Source organism: Chlamydotis macqueenii, chromosome 1, assembly GCF_036417535.1.
Source record: "Chlamydotis macqueenii isolate bChlMac1 chromosome 1, bChlMac1.mat, whole genome shotgun sequence".
In the NCBI taxonomy this organism is placed as follows: domain Eukaryota; kingdom Metazoa; phylum Chordata; class Aves; order Otidiformes; family Otididae; genus Chlamydotis; species Chlamydotis macqueenii.
Genome location: NC_141556.1, coordinates 159,961,744 through 159,981,534, shown reverse-complemented (window position 1 = coordinate 159,981,534; position 19,791 = coordinate 159,961,744). Strand labels below are relative to the sequence as shown.

At 41.4% G+C, this 19,791-nt stretch overlaps 1 protein-coding gene across 2 annotated transcripts in view; it reads left to right on the top strand.

The window, feature by feature from the left end:
* Positions 1–16,898, top strand: part of HS6ST3 (heparan sulfate 6-O-sulfotransferase 3) — a 307,416-nt gene extending 290,518 nt beyond the window's left edge. For both annotated transcript variants that reach the window (XM_086771380.1, XM_086771374.1), the window contains one exon: positions 16,193–16,898. In XM_086771380.1, the coding sequence (XP_086627506.1) occupies positions 16,193–16,898 (706 nt within the window). The remainder of the gene's footprint in view (positions 1–16,192) is intronic.
* The last annotated feature ends 2,893 nt before the right edge of the window (positions 16,899–19,791 follow it).

Here is a 19,791-nt window from a genome sequence, read left to right as displayed (position 1 = left end):
TTTATGAGTAAGTCTTTCAAGAAAAGTGTGTGTTCTTCTCTTACTGCCTGATCTGTTGCTATTTGCACAGCATTTATCCTAAATACATTGTCCTGTTCTGTCGAGTATATTGAGACAAAAAGAAAAAGCAATTAAGTTAGGGGAAAGTTGTGATTGTCTTTATGAAGTTAAGGAGGAGCCCATACCATCCCTTCCTGCCAGCCCCTCTTCTTCTGACAAGGCAGGCTGGGATGTCTACCAGGGAAGACTTTGGTCTGGGGAGGTGGGTTTCTGGCCTCTGAGCCAAATGTCTCCCCAGGGACTTTGGTGAGACTGTGTAGCCTGCTGGCCACTGCTCCCAGCCCTCACCCATGGGCCACGCTGTTGGATGGCGGTGTGATGAATGAGGAGGGTTGCCCATGCCTGCTTACCCTGCTCGCTGCAGTTGCCCAGCTATGCTGCCAGGCTTTTTCCATTAATCGTAGAATCACAAAATGGTTTGGGTTGGAAGGGACCTTCAAAGGTCCTCTAGTCCAACCCCCTTGCAAGGAGCAGGGACATCTCCAACCAGATCAGGTTGCTCAGAGCCTCATCCAACCTGGCCTTGTATGTGTCCAGGGATGGGGCATCTACCACTTCTCTGGGCAACCTGTTCCAGTGTTCCACCACCCTCAGCGTAAACAAATTTTTCCTTACGTCCAGTCTGAATCTGCCTCCCTCTATTTTAAAACCATTACCCCTCGTCCTGTGCTGAGGGAATACTAATGTGACCCCTCCGCTAGTCCCCTGCTACACCTCTGAAGATCCCTGCTGCTTTCTTGAGTGTGATTTTTTTTATAATAAATCCCTGCCTGTGCTAATGATTGTTCCTAGCATTAAGAGTGGTGTTACTGGAAACAACATGGAAAAACATCTGAATGTCTGAAGTGAGTTATTTTTAGAGCTGTGGTTTGCATGAGTGTGCTTAATGCTGGTGTGTTTATTAAGGCCATGGAGCAAATGGAAGTGTCACAAATAAAGGTCTGCGTGCATGCAAACTTCCTTTTCTTTTAGGCAGAGCCGTAGTTTAGCCTGAACATACAGCAGCTGCTATCTCAAGATGGAGAGCGGAGATACAAGTGCTAAACAGCACTTGGTGAGACTGCTGGGATGTATAGTTTTGTCATGTATGAAAAATGACGCAATTATAAACAAAAATTTTGCCTTAGAAAATGCCACTTGAAAAGGAACATCTTCAAAGCAAAAAAAAGCCAAACCAGATTAGTTTGCATCCTTTTCTCTTTTTTTGGCTATTTTTACTGGGCAGGTAGCATATCTTCAGTTACTCAGGAAACTATGATGAGATTTATCTTTTAAATTCACAGATATTTATGTAAAATTACGTAATATTTTGTATGTGTATTAAAAAAAAATAAAATTGACCCAGACTGAGTAATCTACTCTGTTAGATAAAAGACAGGAACATTGAAATCATTACAACTGATTAATGAAAAATATTAATGATATTATGACATTTTAACGTGAATTTTGCTTTCCTGTTTGCATCACTGCTGGATTGTATTGACAGTAATATTCTGTGTGAAACAGAAAGGAATTTATAGAGTCTCTAAAGGAATCTTAATGAATGTTTCATATTCAAGCCTTTGTGTTACTTAGGATACACATCAGCAGCTTTGCTCCTTGTTAATGCAGAAATATCTTTCATAACCCTGTTATCACCCCATTTCCTTTACAGCAAGGAAAGTTTGTGACCTGAAAAGTACTGTGCCTCTTCAAAGGGAAGGGAAGAAATCCTCAACTTGCAAAGACAAAGATCCTTACTCCTTACCGTTAGGTATTCTTAGACCTTAAGCTCAGTTTCAAATGGGTTTTGTTTCTGCTGCCTGAATCCACGTTCAGCGTCTGCACAGATGTTCATTAATTTCCATGAGAGATGCATTTGAAAATGAAGTCCTGCACGCTATTCCCCTGGCTTTTAGTTCAGAAAGATGCTCAATCATGTTGAGTCTCAATGTCAAATATCTCTGTGGGGAAAGACTAGAAAGCCTGACCCATTTGCATATGTGAGGGGATACAGCAACAGTCTGCTGTGCTTATGTAAGACGAGAAGCTTATTTTACAATAATAGAGTTGCAAAGATGATAACCGGCAGTTCAAAAAAAGAAAATCCTCCTTGTTTTTACAGACAGAAAAGAAGAAGAGTGGGAACATCAGCTCAGAGACTGTGGCTGGGTTTTAATAAGGGCTGGATGGCTTCATGGCCCCTAACAACATTTATATATAAATGAGTTGAGATAATAAGGCTAATCAAATGTCATGCTTCAAGTAGTCAGTTTATGGCCTGAAGGGATTGGGAAGTGCTTTTTCTCCACTGTACAGATGTGCTTCGTTGATTAGGATTTGTCCATTCCAGAGGAGGGTTGCAGAGCCAAAGGCATCCCTGATGACTTGCTGTGGACAGTAATTCATATGGAGCCCCACCAGCAGCTCGGGTACTTTATTTTACCTGAATGCACAAGTATTGCAGCTGCCTGAGCTCTGCCATTGCCATCGGTTAAACCCGACTGTATCCTACAGCAGTATTGCTGCGTGGTCGTGAAAACTTTGCTTAAAGTTTGCGCTGCAGATCAAGATGCAGAGATTTACTTGAATGAGTTAGCAGAGTGGCAGGTTTGCGCTGTATCAGCAAGGCTGAATTCACATAACCGCTTGCTCGTTCTCCTGAAAGGTAAAGAATCCCTCATAAAAGCTGGAGGTTAGAAGCCTAGGCTTCTTTATTTCAACTTATTACCTTCTTTCTCAGAGCATAGCATCCACAGCTGATAGTGGTATAGTGCAGTGCATAGCCTGGCATGTGCATCAGAGCCTTGATTTGTTAAGATTTGAGGTCAGAAGAATGAGATGGTGTGATTTCTGTTAGATATTCCAAGGTCAAAGGGATGGTAAATAATAAAAACCTCACAGAGCTACAACTCAGTTAAGAAGACGAGGACATATACCAGTGTCTCCATAAAACGTTCTGAATATTAAAGCAAGTAACAAGGTATCCCAAACAAGATTTGTTTCCCATGTCAGCTGGGAGTTAAGAGGACAGTGCAAATAACTTTAATACCATTTGTACCTTAACTGTTGTGCCTAGGGGATGCATTCACACAGAGCTGAAATTGCTAGTAGTGCTTACTTCGGGCATACTCTACAAATTACAGTATAACATAGAGCCAGCCTGCACCTTGGAGGCTGCCTTGTCATGGCAGCGCGAGCTAACTCTGTGGGGTGTGTGTGTAAAAGGTCTCATTTTGGCTAGTTACTGCAAGCGGTAAACTTGGAAAAGCTTTATCGAAGTTCTCTGCATACCAGGTATGTACTGGAAGTTGTGCATAAAAGCTAATTCCTTTTCAAATTCCAGTTTTTGTTGTGTAACATTCTATCATAAACTCAATTCTAGTTGGTAAAAACTTTGTTCTGAGATACCACAGTGTCTGCAGACAAAAGCTTTGTAACATGAATTGTTGGAAAGGAAGTTAAGCTTTGTCTAAGATTTGCGGAAGATAAGAGGGCCCCCTTGTGGAGATGATATATATATTTAAAATATATATAATTTTATATATACCATATATATATATACACACACACGTAGTCTACATAGTCTAAGAGATGTGGAAAGAAATCTGTTAGGAGGTCAATGGAGGGGGAAGACGATAATTTTGCTTATAGCTTTGAGTTGTATTATTCACCGCAAACATTTCTGGATTTGATTAGATGCGGTCAAGTATTTTAGTGAAAACACAAAGTGCAGTGTAAAATGGGAAGTTGATGGTCTGTCTTGTAAGTATTAAATTGAAATATCCCATTATCTGCTTGTTTAATGTCTTACAGGAAAAACTGTACAGTCACATCACAAGAAGAGGAATGTTAGGAGAAACAAAGTGAACATTTTTGTCTTACAGCTGAGCAACTTCCTCCAGTTTTGTTAATTGTTTCAGTAAAGTACTAGGAAAGGAAAGACTACTCTTACAATTTTTTTTTAGTAGCATCACCTGAAATGCTTTAATATCCATATCGTCATATTGTTTACCTTATGGGAGGCAAATCTCGAAAGTTAGTACCAAACCTAGACGTTTTAAAAACTCAGCATGTAGGACAAGAAATGCCTGGATTTTGTGATGATCATTTATAATTTCTGGTCATTATGCTTGATGTCAGAATTAATAAGACTTGAGGCAAATCTTAGAGAGAATAAATTGATGTACTTTCAGAGGGATTTCAATTACGGGGCCTTTTTATTGTTAATTACTTTATTAATTGAGCAGAATTACTGTACTGATTCAAAATGAGGTGCAGTGGAAAATCCTGCAGAACTTGGAGCATCCCAGATTTGGAAGAGAGCGTCTGCAACTGAGCTTTTAGTTGGAAATCAGAGGCAGCTCGGTTAGGGAAGGAACCTGGATGCATGCCACTTGCAGCACAAACTTGGTTTCCAGTGAAGCCAGCTACAGAGGAATGTTGGAGATGTCCGTGCTGCTTCCCTTACCTAGCCAGAGCATAAAATGATATAGCAACAGCTCCTTCAAAAGTGAGAAAGAGGATGAATGTAAACATTGTAGTTGAATTTAAAATAAATATTTTTGCTCTGTTTCAGATCTAACAAAATATGACTGAAGAAATATAAATGTCAGAAGATTTAAGGGTCTGGCTACATTTTATTTGTCTTTTCAAGAGTTCTTTGAAATTGAATTTTCCCAGTCAGGTGTATTCTTGTAGGCAGCCAGGACTCTGGCAAGAACAGATCTCTCGTAATTCTACGTGAAAGTATGTTGTTTTGTTTTGTTTTGGGTTTTTTTGTCTTTTCAACCATTACAAAAGGCCTTATGTTGTTTAAGTTACTGAATAGGTGGGAGTTCTGCGTCCCCATCTCTTGACATTGGAGCTGGAGGAGCGGTCAGTCGCCCAGGCAGTAACCTGCTCCAGGGAGACTCCTCCTGAAACAGGGACTTGCTGGCAGCTGCTCAGAGACTGTGACCTGATAGTGAGGAAGGTTTTGCGGCTTGTCATGTGTTCACAAGGGATGTTTTATGAATCCTGTTGTGCTAAACCGTTACCCATGGTTATAGGCATCAGACTTAATCAGGAGGGTCCCTTCCCAACCTGATTTCTGTAACCCTTGGAAGCTAAGTTGGCAAAACAAACTGAAACTATGGGTCTCTCTTGCTGCACTGTCTCCAGGTTTGCTTTTCTCTTGTCCCTTGCCTGTCATCACTTTTCTTTTCTCTGGCCAGCCCTTGTTTTCTGCTGCTGCCTGATGCTGTGGGTCATCTCCTTAGCTTGTTTCTCCTGTACTTGTGATGTCTCTCTGAGAAAGGCAAGTTCAGTACTTCCTCCCCACATTGGGGCTAGAGGCAGCTCTGGGCAGAGGCAGGTAGTATAGTAGTGCAAATACATCCTTATTTAATTTTCCCTTCTGTGGAGTGGCATAGCGAAGGCAGAGATGGGAGAAACAACATTTTTGAGTAAAGATGTAACGTGTGCCTCAGATTTGCACAGCTCTTTTGAGACACGGCAATGATCTGTGCACAATGGGGATAAGATAGAACGGGGGCAATGTGAGCAATGGTCAGTCCTGGCCACAAAGGATTTATTATTCTCTCTGGCACAAAGATGTGTGTGGTGTTGTGTACAGTATCTTTAAAGAATCTTATGGACACTATAAGTATTTCTTGCTTTTGAATAGCATTTCCTCCTATGTGTGCTCACACACTGTCTCTTCCAAGGTACAAGGTTTTTGTTATGCATGTGCTTCATGCATAACAATGAATTCTTAATATTTGCTTTATTACTGCGTTTTATATTTATTTTTCTTTCTTCGAGGCTCTTGCTACTTCACTCCTTTCAGCAATATAAAGAACACTTAGAATAACTGATCTTGATATAATTTAGGCAAAGAACAAAAATCTCTGGAGAGAACTTTGTTAGATTTGTGTCTCGTCAAGAAGTGATTTACAATTTGTATTAAGGTTATTTGATGGAAAGTGGCAGATTTGTTTTTCCATCAAATTGCCTAATCTGTACATTTCTATTCCAGAGCACTTTGCTCTCAAATGAATTGTCATTTCCCCGTCTTAACCATTCTCTGTGTTCTCACACACAGCAAAGCTGGGGCCACCATTCTCAACCTTTGGGCTGAGACGTGTAGATACCCAGCATCTGTCTGTGACAGGAGAAAGGGAATTTACCTTCAGTAAAGTGTTTGGTAGAGCGGCATCTGCAAAGTTATTATATAGACAGAAAACATGAGGCTGAACATAAGAATTTTCTGGTGGACAAGAAGCTGGTAATGAAATGAGATATGCTGAAAAAGGAACTTTCTGGTTTAAAGAAAAGTTATTAATGAATTTCCTCAGGGCTGGTCTTAGCTCTGATCCTATTTCATGTTTTCATTAACGATATTGGCACAAAAAGCTGAAGTATGTTAATGGCATTTGCTTAATGACCTTGAAGATTTCAGTGAAAGAGATGGAAAGAACTTTGGTAGTGCAAAGTGCAAGATCATGCATTTGAGGCCAGCAGAAACAGATTTCCTCTATCAGTTGAGTGCTTATCAGCTGAAATGAGAGGAGCAGCAAGACCTCTATATATTAGCCAGTAACACAGCAAGTATGAGTTGCTGGAGTTATACATCCCCGTAAAATACTGAATGCAACGTGAGGGTGGATCAGAGCATACATTGCTGGTGGAGATAAGGAAATATTTATTGTACAAGGCACCTGTGAGGCCTTATGAAAATTTGCCCAATTCTAGCCATCTGTAGTGAAATGTGAAATCATGCAAGGTCAAATGCCAGGTGGGACTGCTTGGATTGTCAAAAACCAGAACTGATCTCAGGAGCTTCCAGCACATCTTACTCTTGTGAGCCTCCTACCAAAAGCCAGCATGGAAGGCTGAGATATTGGAAAACTCAGGGTGAATCTCTGCGTGAAGTGATTTAAGCACGACCAAAGGGATTTGGGGGATTGCTGCATGGTCACTTCTGGCTTGTCTTATCAGAAAAGACAATAACAACTAGTTCAGCTTTGTAAAATGAAAGCCAATGTGATTGCTTTCTGTTCTCCAACTTAAATGCCATTTATCCTTCTCTGATGTTACATTTATAAATCTTCTTTATGTATTTGCAGTGTAAACCCAAGAACAGCTGGATGTAAGTAGACCGAGAACAGGTTTATTCTGGGAATGAGACTCATGTTCCTAACCGTGAGGAGCAACCTTCACAAGCTCTTTCCAATGGGAGCAGTGGCATTAAAAGGATATTTCAAAAGGAGCTAGGTTCTTTTATGAAAGGGATAATAGAGTGCTGTTATCTGTCCTGACAGGGAAGGGCACTCTCATGGCTCCGAGAGCCTCCTTTTGCTAAATAAATCATTATACCATGTTTTCTGGGTAACTGAGCATCCTTAGGTCCTATTACTGTGTATTTTCTTCACTAGCAATGAGGCTGAGTTTATCTATATGTTTAAATGTAGAGTTAGATGCCTAATTTTATGCTCTATGTTTGAAAATTTTTGCCTAAATCCTAAAGGCAACACACAGAAAAACATATATTAGCTCAGAAAGCTCTCACATTCATATGATATTCATGTGCGTTTTCTAAAATACTGGGATTAAAACTATGGGTAGCTACATCATTTCGTTACTCTAGGAGCTGTTCAAGATCCAGACTTGATACCTGTGAACAGAATTAATTTCTTTAGGGACATGTAGTTGCTGTACTGTCCTCTCCAATTTCTAGAGACTCTATATTGAACAAAGTGTCATTGAAATAAATATTCATGAAGTTGCTCAATAATTCAGGGTGTGCTGATTCGGAGTGTTAAAGCCCTAGCTAAAATCATGTACAAAAAAAAACCAATCTCATAAAAGGCGAAGCACGTTCCCTGTACTCTACCTAGGGTAGCCAGGAAAGAACAAGGGAGAACTGGTATGGTCTAGTCAGCAAGCTCGTTCTGGTTTGATGTATTTTCTGACATTTGGTGACAAGAAGCCTATGCACTGTCTTGCAGAAGTGCAGAACCTCTGGGGCAAGCAGGGACATCCGTAAGGTCTCTAGCCCAACTCCCTGCTCAGAGCAGGGTCACCTCTGAGTGCAGATGGGGTTGCTTAAAGCTCTGTTCAGTTGGGTCTTAGAAACCTCCAAGGATGGAGGGCACACAGCTTCTTTGGACAAAGCTTTCCCAAGGCTTAATTATTCTCATAGTGAAAATTATTTTCCATGTACTCTCCCCTTTTTCAATTTATGACCATTGTCTCTCGTTATCTCACCATGCACATCAGTGAAGAGCCTGGCTCCATCTTCTAACTGACCTCCTCTTAGGTACTGGAAGGCAGCTGTTGGGTCCCCACCTAATGTCTTAGACACATCTTTGAAATACTTCATTAAAATCTGCATCCTCACAAATTTACATTCTCCTGTGTCAAGAAAGAAAGTTGGCAGTTTGAATAGTCCCAGGCCAGTTGTCTTGATTCCTAAAGTATTTAAGAACAAAAAAAAAAAAAATTGAGTCTCCGCAAATGTGGTTTTACCATTTTTTGTGGTACAGATGTAGCACTGGATTTTGAAAGTAATTTTTTTTTTCTATATAATATAAATCTAAACCAGTGCTATGTTCAAATGGCTTACCTCATATCTCACTCTTCTCATATCCTCGTATAGCTCTACACCATCACTGAATTTGCCCTAGCTTCACTCCGAGGAAAATGAGACTTTTAGGTGGAAAAATTCCTAATGTTGTACCTACAGCATTTGTGTTGCGCAGGTTCACTCTCTTTCCTCTACCCTTCTGGATTAGACTAAATCGCTGCTGTTAAAAGTTGTTTGATGTCAGAGAGTGAGCAATCTCTAAAGACATTCCTTGTCATCCATCATTCTTTAATCAGGTGTGGGACACTAATCTTCTGATCAACAGCCATGCAAAAAAAAAAAAAAAGTACTCCTGTAAAGCTTTCCTGAGGTTTTTCTGATAGCATGGATACTGAATTTAATCTGATATTTCAGAGGATATTTAAAAAAAAAAAAAAAGGGCTTGCAATTTCTAAACAGAAAAATTGGATGTTTTATAATGAATCCTAAAGCAACAGATTAACGTAAAAGAAACTGAAGTTGGTGACAGGGAGTATTCCTCCTAACATGTGATGAAATACGAGGCTTCACATTTATTACGTGCTTGCTAGGGCCCAAACACCACATTTCTCTTGCTTGTAACTGACTGTGTCATCACAAGTAACTTCGTGAGCAACCACCTTTGCTTTTCAGAACCAGAAATACAATCCCAGCTGTCTGACTCCAAGCCCTCCTCCTGTCTCACAGATATATTAATACATCAGCAAGGACAACAAAATTATGGTAGGCTAGTTTTCTAACTGCTCGTTACTTAAAAATTCTGTTTACTTTGGGAATGCTCCAACTCTAAAAACATACAATCACTGGATAGTTTGGGTTGGAAGGGACCTTTAAAGACCACCCAGTCCAACTCCTCTGCAAGCAGCAGGGACATCTCCAACTAGATCAGGTTGCTTGAGCCCCATCCAACCTGGGCTTGAATGTTTGCAGGGATTGGACATGCTTAGAAAGAGATATCCTCACTTGACTGGTGTATATATATCATAGGTACAAAAAGTCATGAATTGTAGGTTCTCTGTAGTTATTTCTCACTCATTACAAAATATTACTGGTTGGTTTTTGAGGTTGGCCTCGGGTTTGTGCTTTGTGAATGGATCTGTGCAGACAGGGAGCCTTTGACTCCAGGCACGGGGTTCACCTTACAGATGGAGACACCTGTTTATCAGTGCCTACAATGTAGGTATCTCCAAGTGAGCAGGTATCTAAGCTCCCATTGTGATCAAGGTACACAGTCCGATGTGTAGGGAGCCTCTAAAGTGATACAGCTGGGAGCTGGCATCCATCTTTGGCCAGCTGCTCTCTGAACACACACCATTGACTGTCGAGCAGGTCCCCGCTGACTTTAAAGGTTGCTGAGACGTGTAGCTTACATGTAGACCACTACATTTAGATGCCTTACCCTGCAAGCAGTATCCAGTCTCTTCTCTGAGCAGGCATGTCCTATAGGTTGCATTGCACTAGATGTTGCTGGAATAGCGAAAGGCGTAGTTAAACAATTTCCAATTTGGAAATAGGTGGCCACTTTTTTTTTTTCTGGTTGGATTCAAAGCCATGGGACAAAATCCCAGAGGAATAATGAGACATATCTAAAATGTTATAATTTTGTACTTCAAAATGCAAGTGTTATATATATATATTTATTAACTCTGCTGAAGTAAATGGCAAGTTCTCTTTTTAATGTGGAGTAATTGAGTGTCTGTAGGTTATTATAGCTGTGGTTTTGAGTAAGCACAGTGCTTGTCATCCCAGTTAAACAGAGCAGAAGTGGTGGGTGCTCAGATCCTCTGAGAAAACAGCCAGTTGTTTTTCCTGCATGCTGAATGGGTGATGTATGCAGGAAGAGCGGATAAATGTTGATGTCTTAATGGTGACTGCTGTCCTTTCAGTAAAAGACTTGTAAGGAAACCCATGAAAACTTGAGACCACAGCTAATAATATTAAGGTCACAAACTTTTGTAAAGGATGTCTTAGAAAAACGTTCCCATCACGGTGGTCTGGCATCCTGTGGCAGATGCTAAACTTAACAAACCTGTGTGCTGTTGCTACATCATCTTTGCAAAAGTTTGTGGGCTAGCTAGAGTTTGTCTGTCTGGCTTGGTGGATAAGCTGTATGTGCCTCCTGCAGCCAGATGGACATGCATATAGTTTGTGCGTTGCTTCATAGCTGTTTTCGTTACAGTACTGTTCTGAATAAGAAGTATACAGTCAGTTCTTGTTATGTTGGGCGAGTTATCTGTAAATTAAGCACAGCACAGATACTATGACACCCTGCACAGTAGTGCTGCCAGCCACGAGCTGATATATCTACATTATGCTAGGGTGACTTGACCATTTCAGATCAGCCTAACAGTGTTTCTTCCCTGTCTGCCTCCCCCCACCATCCTCGGTGCATGCTCTTACTCCCTAATTGTTCATGTATTGCATTATCCATATTTTTATTTCATCTGCTTACCCTCCTCTCTTCCTTGTTACCCATACTGACAATACTTTGCGTGAAGAGATATTGCTGATCAGTGATGAACTCTGTTATTGCCTCTGAGAATGTGGGCTTCTGAATAAAAGTGAGAAGCATAAGGCTTTTGTTCCCACAAAGCAGATCCTTCTTAACCCTTCCTCTTGCCACATTCTCTGTTGTTAGCAGAAGCGCGCTACCAGGCTGGCTTTTGTTGGGTATTTCAGATCTTTCCTCAGGAGCACACTCACTTCCAGGATTAAAGTTACTAACTTCTTGTCTCAACTTGGGTCATAAACTTGACCAGGGCTTTTATTTTCCCTGCTACCAGCAAGAACCAGAATGTGGATGGTTTTATGACGCACCTGGGTTTTTCAGTCAGTTTGGTTTTTCTTTCTTCTATCTGTTAGTGTCTTCAAAAGTATTCTCCAGTGACTCTTTTTCTCCACCTCAAGTACTCCTCCATCTCTGCATCAGCTGCTATGAGTGTGCCGCTCTCCTTTTATGAAGCTCATCACTCTCTGCACGTAAGGTTCCTGTCTCACGCTTTGAAAGAAGAGAGGATAGCCTGTTTTTTCTCCTCTGAGAGTGCTGCATGAGTTCTCCTTGTGCCGGCTGCTCCACACGCGAGCGGGAGCGACAGAGAAGATGCCATTCATCCTTCTTCCCAAGGAGGCCCTACAAGATGTTTTTGTTCTCGGTGTGCGGTGATCCTGCCGGTATTTAGTAAATCTCCCTCAGCCGGGACGTCTGTTCCATGGTGATAGAAGAGGCAAAATGCCCTCATTTTGGATCACCTCTGCTAATAGCAGTCTGCTCCTCTGAAATTAATTTCTACACCAGAGCAATACTATTGAAGGATTATGTAAGATTAGTGTATTTATATTAGAATACCTTATAATGTGAAAGAAATACATGTTCTTAGGTTATATCTGGAAGCTCATTTTAGCTGCTCTATTAATTAAAGGTTTTCTTTGCCTAATGAAAGAGACTGGATTTCATGCCAGTGGGACTACATACTTCTGAACTAGATGCTTCTGAATGCTTTTTAATTCTGATGTAAGCAGTAGTGTGCAGTCCACGCCTCACACCAGTGCTTGTTTGCACCCTTGCATGAATCATCAGGTCCTTGCCTTGCCCATCACGGTGCTTAGCACCTGTCCAAAAAATCAACTGTCCCATAGCGGCGACTTCGATAATCCATTAATTTCAGTACACCATGCTCAAAAAGATATTGTTTGGTCTGGGGAAGTTGTAGGAAGCTTCCTTTCAGGAGGAGCTAATGCTGTGAATCTTGGCCAGTGTTTGAAGTGTTATCTAAAATATTTGTACGTGTCTATGTGTTTATGCAGACAGTCACATACACACTATGCATTTACTGGGATTTTTCTTTCATTGACAACTGCAGCTTATGGCCAGATTCCCATGTAAATTTTTACACACATACACACACACGCTGATACAGATATTGATATAGGTATAGATGATATAGATGTGATTTGTATGGGTTTAGATCAATTTGCATCTTCTCACTGAGGTGCCAGCATATTCTGCCTGACTGGCCTTTAAGCACTGAGGCTGTCTGTGACAGCAGCTTGAGTCATCGACGATGGGAGTCCTTTGAAATGAAGCCAATAAGTCTGTGATGAGTTTGCTTTGTCAAACAGGGTAACAGAAGTTATTACTTAATTCTTTGCTGGGTATTTCCCCCAGTGGCTAGCTGTGGAGTTTAATGTCGCCTCGTAAGCGTGAGCATGGGTGGTTTTTTTACTGGTGCTCTTTTACAGAACAGTGAAAGAAGAAAGGAGAGACTGAAGGCCATCCCCAGTTTCATATTTTTATGAACTGCCTCTTCTCTTTGCTAGGAGCTGACTCCTCAGCCACTCCTAGTGTGGTTGAGCACTGTGTATTAGGCACTGAGAGCTCTGAAATGCTGCTGTACTTAATCCGTAAGTGTCAACATTTGAAAACAATTTCCTAAGATATTTTTTATAATTTTTCAACTGAAATAAATGTGCATGGCTTATGTATTTTTACTTATATCATTATTCTAGAGACATGACATCCTGTTCCCCAAAAAAATCTGTGCCATGACTGCTGTGCAGCATCCCGCAGTCCCCTGTGTAGCATTGTGACAGTATCACCTGGACAGTGCCCAGGATCAGGTGGAAGAAATCTTAAGGTCTTCCAACCTCAGATTGGTTAAAAGAGTGATGAAGAATCACAAACAGAAGGTTAAACAGAAAGTTGGAAACTGTGGATGCGGCAGGGATAGCTGCACTCTTAGTTACTAGCACCTCGGAAACTAAACGTGTGTCAGGCTGCTGTCAAAGGTTGTCTGCCAGATTAAGAAGCCATTATTTTGGTAACATAAGGAGGCCACATTCCAAAAGATGCACAATCCAGAAGCAAATTAATCAGGATAATGAAGATAGTTGCAGAAGTTAGGTAGTCACAAGGAGGAGCAGCAACAGAATGGCAAAAGTTTCTCGCCGAGTCTGCGTAAGGGAAGCTGCGCATGTTGTACAAAGACACGCTGTTCTCATTTCCCTGCATTTACTTTGTACTCCTGTTTATTGCACAGCAAACACATTTACATATCCAGGGATGAAATGGAAATGATTGATGCAAAAGAGGTATTTTTGTTAATTGTTGTTGCTCTAGTCATGCCCGACTGGGACTGCTGGAGATGGGTGAGGGAAGACGGAACTATTATTAGAGGTATAAATAATTTTCAAGAGCAACGTTAAAACCCATCTGTTACCACATATCAACATCCAAAATTATCCGAAGAGGGGAGGGGCAGCAATACAAGGACTAAGCCAACGCCATGTCTCTGTCATCTGAATCTTTGTCCATTGTTAAAATTTCTGCTCCCTTGGAGCTTCAATCATTTTGTGTCACAGCCCTATCAAGGCCTGCTGGATGTTGCAACAACAGTGTCTTACGCTCAGAGCTGATGGGTGTTTGAGAGTTAGGCTGCTTTATCTGCACATCTCTAGTGAAATGTGCCCACCTTTTGTCCTGTTAGTTGGAAAGCGATTCTTAATGTGCTCTCAGACATGCAAGGTAGAGCCAAGAGGAGATGAGCATCCAATTTAAGAAGGGAAGGTTGTACTTGAAGTGCTTAAAGACAGTGCTTTTTTTCAGTGGAACTATACTGCAGAGCACCTAGGAGGATTTCTGGTACCTCCTGCTCAGCAGGAGTCGTGAAGAGTGATTTTAGAAATATCTGTCTATGGGTGGTTGTGTGATCCTTGCGTGATCCAGTACTATTGATGTGGGCTGTGCAAGTAACTGAAGCGGATCAAAACAGCTGAAATGCAGTTTGATCATGTGTGAGCAGTAGCCAGAAAACCCAAGCCCCAAATTATTTTTGAAATATGATCCTTCAGAGTGTCGTATGATGCTAACACAAATCATGGCTCCCAAGGCAAGTGATAATGAAAATACATCCAGGGCACTCCCTATTTTATATCCTTCCACCTGTAACCCTTCTACTGTGAAATAATCCATCAAGCAGCTCTGTCCATTATATAGTAGTTCAAGAAATGACCCTGCAGCAGGACATTGTCCATAGTTTGACCTCATAACCTTATTCCGTATAGTATAGTATAGGTCCTGTAGGTGGAGAACTCAGAATTAATAAGGACAAAGCATTCAACCCTGTTTTATTTTGCTTTGTTTGCACTGGACAAAATGTCTGTATTTTTAGGACTATGTAGGGAAATACCTGCTTTTATGAACAACCTGAGGTTTATGGAGAATCATCTTTAGTGGCAAAAGATGGCAATATCTGAAAAAGAAAGATAATTGCCTTGGAGACAATTTCAGATTTTTCATTTAGTTGGAGTGTGAGACGGCCTTCATGAAGTGTTGGTTTGTTTACAGGGTAACTTGTCTCCAGCGGGGTTGCCTCCTGCTTCCTTCCTTCGTCCTTGTCTAGGCTCAAGAAAGGGTACTGAGAACAGACTTCTGTCAAGAAATCTTAGGACTCATGATTTATTAATGTATTGTTTGCAGTCAGATGAGTCATGCAAACTCATGAACCTATTTTTGTACCAGACTGCGTGTTAATTTTAGTAATGAATCTTCTACCGGTTATTCTAGCTGACAGAAATCGTAACTATTTTGGTTCTGCTTTATCTTTATGATATCACTCTGTAATTCAAGTGAGTTGTATTGAATAAAATATTTCCTAGGGAAAAAACCTCAATCTGTGAAAGTCTGCTTGAAGCATACTCGATTGCAGTCCATTTTGGATTGCCATAAATAGATGTACAAACTGAATTCAATAGCTAAAAGATGAACTGGCAATGTGAATTCCGCAGTTATTTGCTCTATTTCAAATCAATATTTCTTGGTGTCTCTTTTGTATTCTTGACAGGTGAGGCTGAATAATGGTAATCTTTATATCAACAAATGCTTTTGTACTACATGATTATAACTAATTTCAATCAAGCACTTGTCTAAAATTAAGTCATATGAATGGATTCTGGATCTCTCATTATCTTCACTCCAACCCACTTAATGATAGGGTTCTTCTTAAGTGAGTGGTTCATGCCTGTCTTCCATGTGGTGTTATTTTTAGTGCTTGCAGCATCCACATGAAGTTGCTCATCCTTCTGTTATATTCTGACCAAGCGGTGTATGGATTTGCATCTTGTGCATCTTGTGAGACATGCATGTCTCGCTCCAGAAGAGAATTGGCAAGATTATATAAATCTCTTTTCCCACTGTTTCTGGTATTACTGAGGGTTAGCATTTCAAAGTAGAGGGGAGTACACTTTGGTTAATTGGCTTTTACATAAAGTAACTACCACTGAACAGCTGATAGGTCAAAGTAATTCCATTTATCTGACAGCTACTTATTTCCTTTCATCTCTCTGTCTTTCTCTGTATTTACCTTGTATTTTATTCATAATAGTTATGAAGCTTTAAGCTTTTCACTGTCTCAGAAGTAGTCACTTAAGTGCCTACCTTACACCTGAAAAAGTGAAGGGGGTGATGGCGGTGGCTGGTAATTGTTTTATTGGAGAATAAAAAAGTGAAATGCACTGAATCTTAAAACTGTGTTTAATGATATGTTTCAGGAACTTCTATTACATCACGATGCTGAGGGATCCAGTGTCACGGTACTTGAGTGAATGGAAGCATGTCCAGAGGGGTGCGACATGGAAAACTTCCCTTCATATGTGTGATGGAAGAAGCCCAACACCAGACGAGCTGCCTACCTGTTATGAAGGAGAGGACTGGTCTGGAGTCAGTTTACAGGAATTCATGGATTGTAGCTACAACTTGGCCAACAACCGCCAGGTGCGCATGCTGGCAGACCTCAGCCTGGTGGGATGCTACAACTTGACTTTTATGAATGAGAGTGAAAGAAGTGTGATTCTTCTCCAAAGCGCCAAGAACAATCTGAAAAATATGGCCTTCTTTGGGCTTACTGAATTTCAGAGGAAAACGCAGTATCTCTTTGAGAGGACATTCAACCTGAAATTCATTTCCCCATTCACCCAATTCAATGTTACGCGGGCCTCCAATGTGGACATTGATGAGGATGTGCGGCAACGGATAGAGGAGCTGAATTTCTTGGACGTGCAGCTGTACGAATATGCGAAGGACCTGTTCCTGCAGCGCTTCCAGTACTCCAAGCAAGAGGAGCATCAGAAAAACCGACTAAAGAGGCGGGAGGAGCGGCGGCTGCTGCGGGAGCAGAGAGCTCACCAGTGGCCAAGGGAAGAGGCAGCAGAAGTAGCCGTTACTGAAGATTATAATAGTCAAGTCGCAAGGTGGTGACACTCCTCCATCTTGACTAACCGATGAGAGGATCAGAGAGTTTGTGCAACTTGGCTACCTGGGAATTAGCCAAGGAAGGCCTACCGCTTTGGTAAATGAGACCACATCTGACAACTACCCCTCCTTATCTCAGTTTTTCTTGGTTTCTGCCAGTGAGAAGAATGTATTTTTTTCTCAGTTGGCTTTGATTAGTCTTATTAAATGGCAGTAGAATAGATTCCTGTCCAAAAAGACTTCCTAAGCTATGAGGATGGGTTGAAGAGAGATGTACTTTGCATTAACAGATGTACCTTGTACAATCTGAGCTACCAAAACTTGTGCAGACATGAATGAAAAAATGGAAAAAAAAAAAAAACAACTTGATTTGGTTCTTCTGTGACATGGGAGCTGATTTATTTTATACTGTCCTTTGCAACTGTAGTGCATAGCTTTCTAGTGATTGAAGTGGAGGAAAGCGCATTGCCCTTCAAACTTCTACATTCTGTATTTTGATTAAGGGAAGAATTTGCTGAGGTGATTAAAAAAAGACCTAGGAAATGTGAGACTGGGGCATTGCTTGTTCTGTTCTGTTAGCCAGCAATCAGAGATGATTTATAAGTGAAGTGACGGAGGGGTTAGCTTATTTCTCCACAGATGTTCCGAGTACCGAACCCAGCCAGGTAGAAGCCATCTTTCTGAGTGCGTGTGGCAAAGGGAAAGCCTTGAGAAATGAGGTGAGCTGGGCACACGTCGCAGAGATTATCTTGCTGGAGGCAATGAAACCAGCCTTCACATTCACAAAAGGTGAAGAGGGGCCAGCAAACTACAGGGAGAGGAAAGAGAGAGCAGCAAAAGCTTAAATATTAGTGTGACATTTTCCAGATTTGCTGTAAAAGCCTGAAGATATATTGTCTGTGAAGGTAGGCAGGTTTATGATATTGTCTGTTAAAATACATTGATGCCAACTGAATACAATTTAAATTGGTTTTCTCTCTAACTACAGTAGTGGCTAGAAAAAAAAAATCAGCTTTCTTTTTTATAGGATACATAATGGATATGTGGAAAGTCTTGCTATTTATTACTCTGTATGAAGATTCTTTGTAAATTTATTGTTTTCATGATGAGAGATCCGTATCTGTTTTTCTTCCTTGTCTAGAAAAAGATTGTATAGGTTCTTTCTTCACGTGTTACTTTCTTGTGGCTAAACTGCATCTATTTATTCCAAGATTTTATGTTGTTCCATTCACAATAGTGAAATTTTAAAAAGAGGGTCCTGTGCACCATAGATCTTTTGAGAGAGTTTTTTTCCTTCTTCTTCTTCTAGCATAAATGTAAAGCATTAGGAGGAAATTTCTCTAAGTGCCTCAACGTGGCTGCTAAATCGAGATGCTGAAAGTATATTATTGCTTGCATGAATGGCTTTTACCTTACAGATTTGCTAATTAGAGATACCGGAGTACCTGATGTGGATACATATTTCTCATTTATTTTCAAAATTCAAGGTTTTTATTCAGTCAGTAAAAAAAAGTAATGTGTTACAGAAAAAAAGAGGCTGAATTTGAAAATTTGTCCCTTCATTTTCAAGTATTCTTTTTAATGCATGATGTATCTTCTTTTCTTCCAACAATGCTACTGCTACTTATCTATGCATAATATCAAAAATAAGATCTAATGATCCTGTTGAGAGTTAATGCATACAATAATACATTAAACATGGAATATCATTAACGACTCTTAAGGAGGGCTACCAGGATGATGCATCATTATCAGTGTAGTTTATTAGCAATACGCTGCTTTATGCCTGATTGTCAGTGTGCTGCTTTTGGGGTGAGTAGCAGTGGGTTTTGGTCTGTAATACCTCTTCCGCTGGTGGATCCTGCACATCTCCTCCCGGCTCCACGTTCAGAAGGGAGAACGTCGGAATGCGGATCGTTACACTCCTTCCCGAGGGTGGGATGTCTGCCTTAGAGAAGCGTGAGGAGCTCTGTAGACTCCCTGGATGGTACTGCTTGGATCCCCATCCCCTGGAAGAGATGCTCAGACACCTTGCTCACGTGTGGACACCTGCCTTCAGAGATTTAAATGGAAATGTTTGCATTCTGGGACTGAAGCTCACTCTGCGTGGCTGCAGGATGGCAAGGCCATGAAGATCTAAGCCTGACTAGTATTATTGCACCTTTAGTGCAACACAGGTAATTCACAGCGGGCTGCCATCTTACCCGCTGGTACTGGTGCTCAGGCTGGGCTGGCCCTGGCCCTGTGGAGGGAAGGAACTTTCTGGCTGGTGATGCAGGGATGACTGGGAGCTGCTGCATCTCCCAGTTCCCAGGCCCATTGCTGCATCTTGTGGCAGACCGCACAGCAAAAGAGGGGAAGGATGCCGCTGGCACTCAATAAGCAGTGTCCATGATTTGCAGGTGTATTCCTTGTTTCTGTGAGCGTAGGGGGCTGTGGGTATTGGGGGGGCCACAAAGGACCCCCCAGGGGAGGCAGAGGAGGGATGGGCAGTAGTGCGGGACGTGCGGGAGAGGCAGGGCTGGCAGGCAGGGCAGGGGGGCTTGGAGGACAGGGGCTGCACAGGAAAGAAGCCAGCCACGTGGGAGGAAAGATGCAAGGCCAAATTCACATTAAGGAGGAAGATAAGCGAGGAAGTAGAATCAGTCCCAGCCCATCTTTTGTTGTCGGGCATCCCTTCTTTTTCCTCCTAAGCACGAAATAAGGGTCCCCTTCCTTGTGTCCCTGCCTCTTTCCCCGGCAGACCACCTCTCCGTGCCACTCCCAGCGATGGGGGCCTCATTTTTCATGTAGACAATGCAGAGTTATCTTTTCAGATGAGAGGAGAGAAAGCTCAGAAGTTGTCCTCTGCAGCCTCACCAGTGACTGTAAGCATCAGTTTCAGCTGCCTGAGCACACC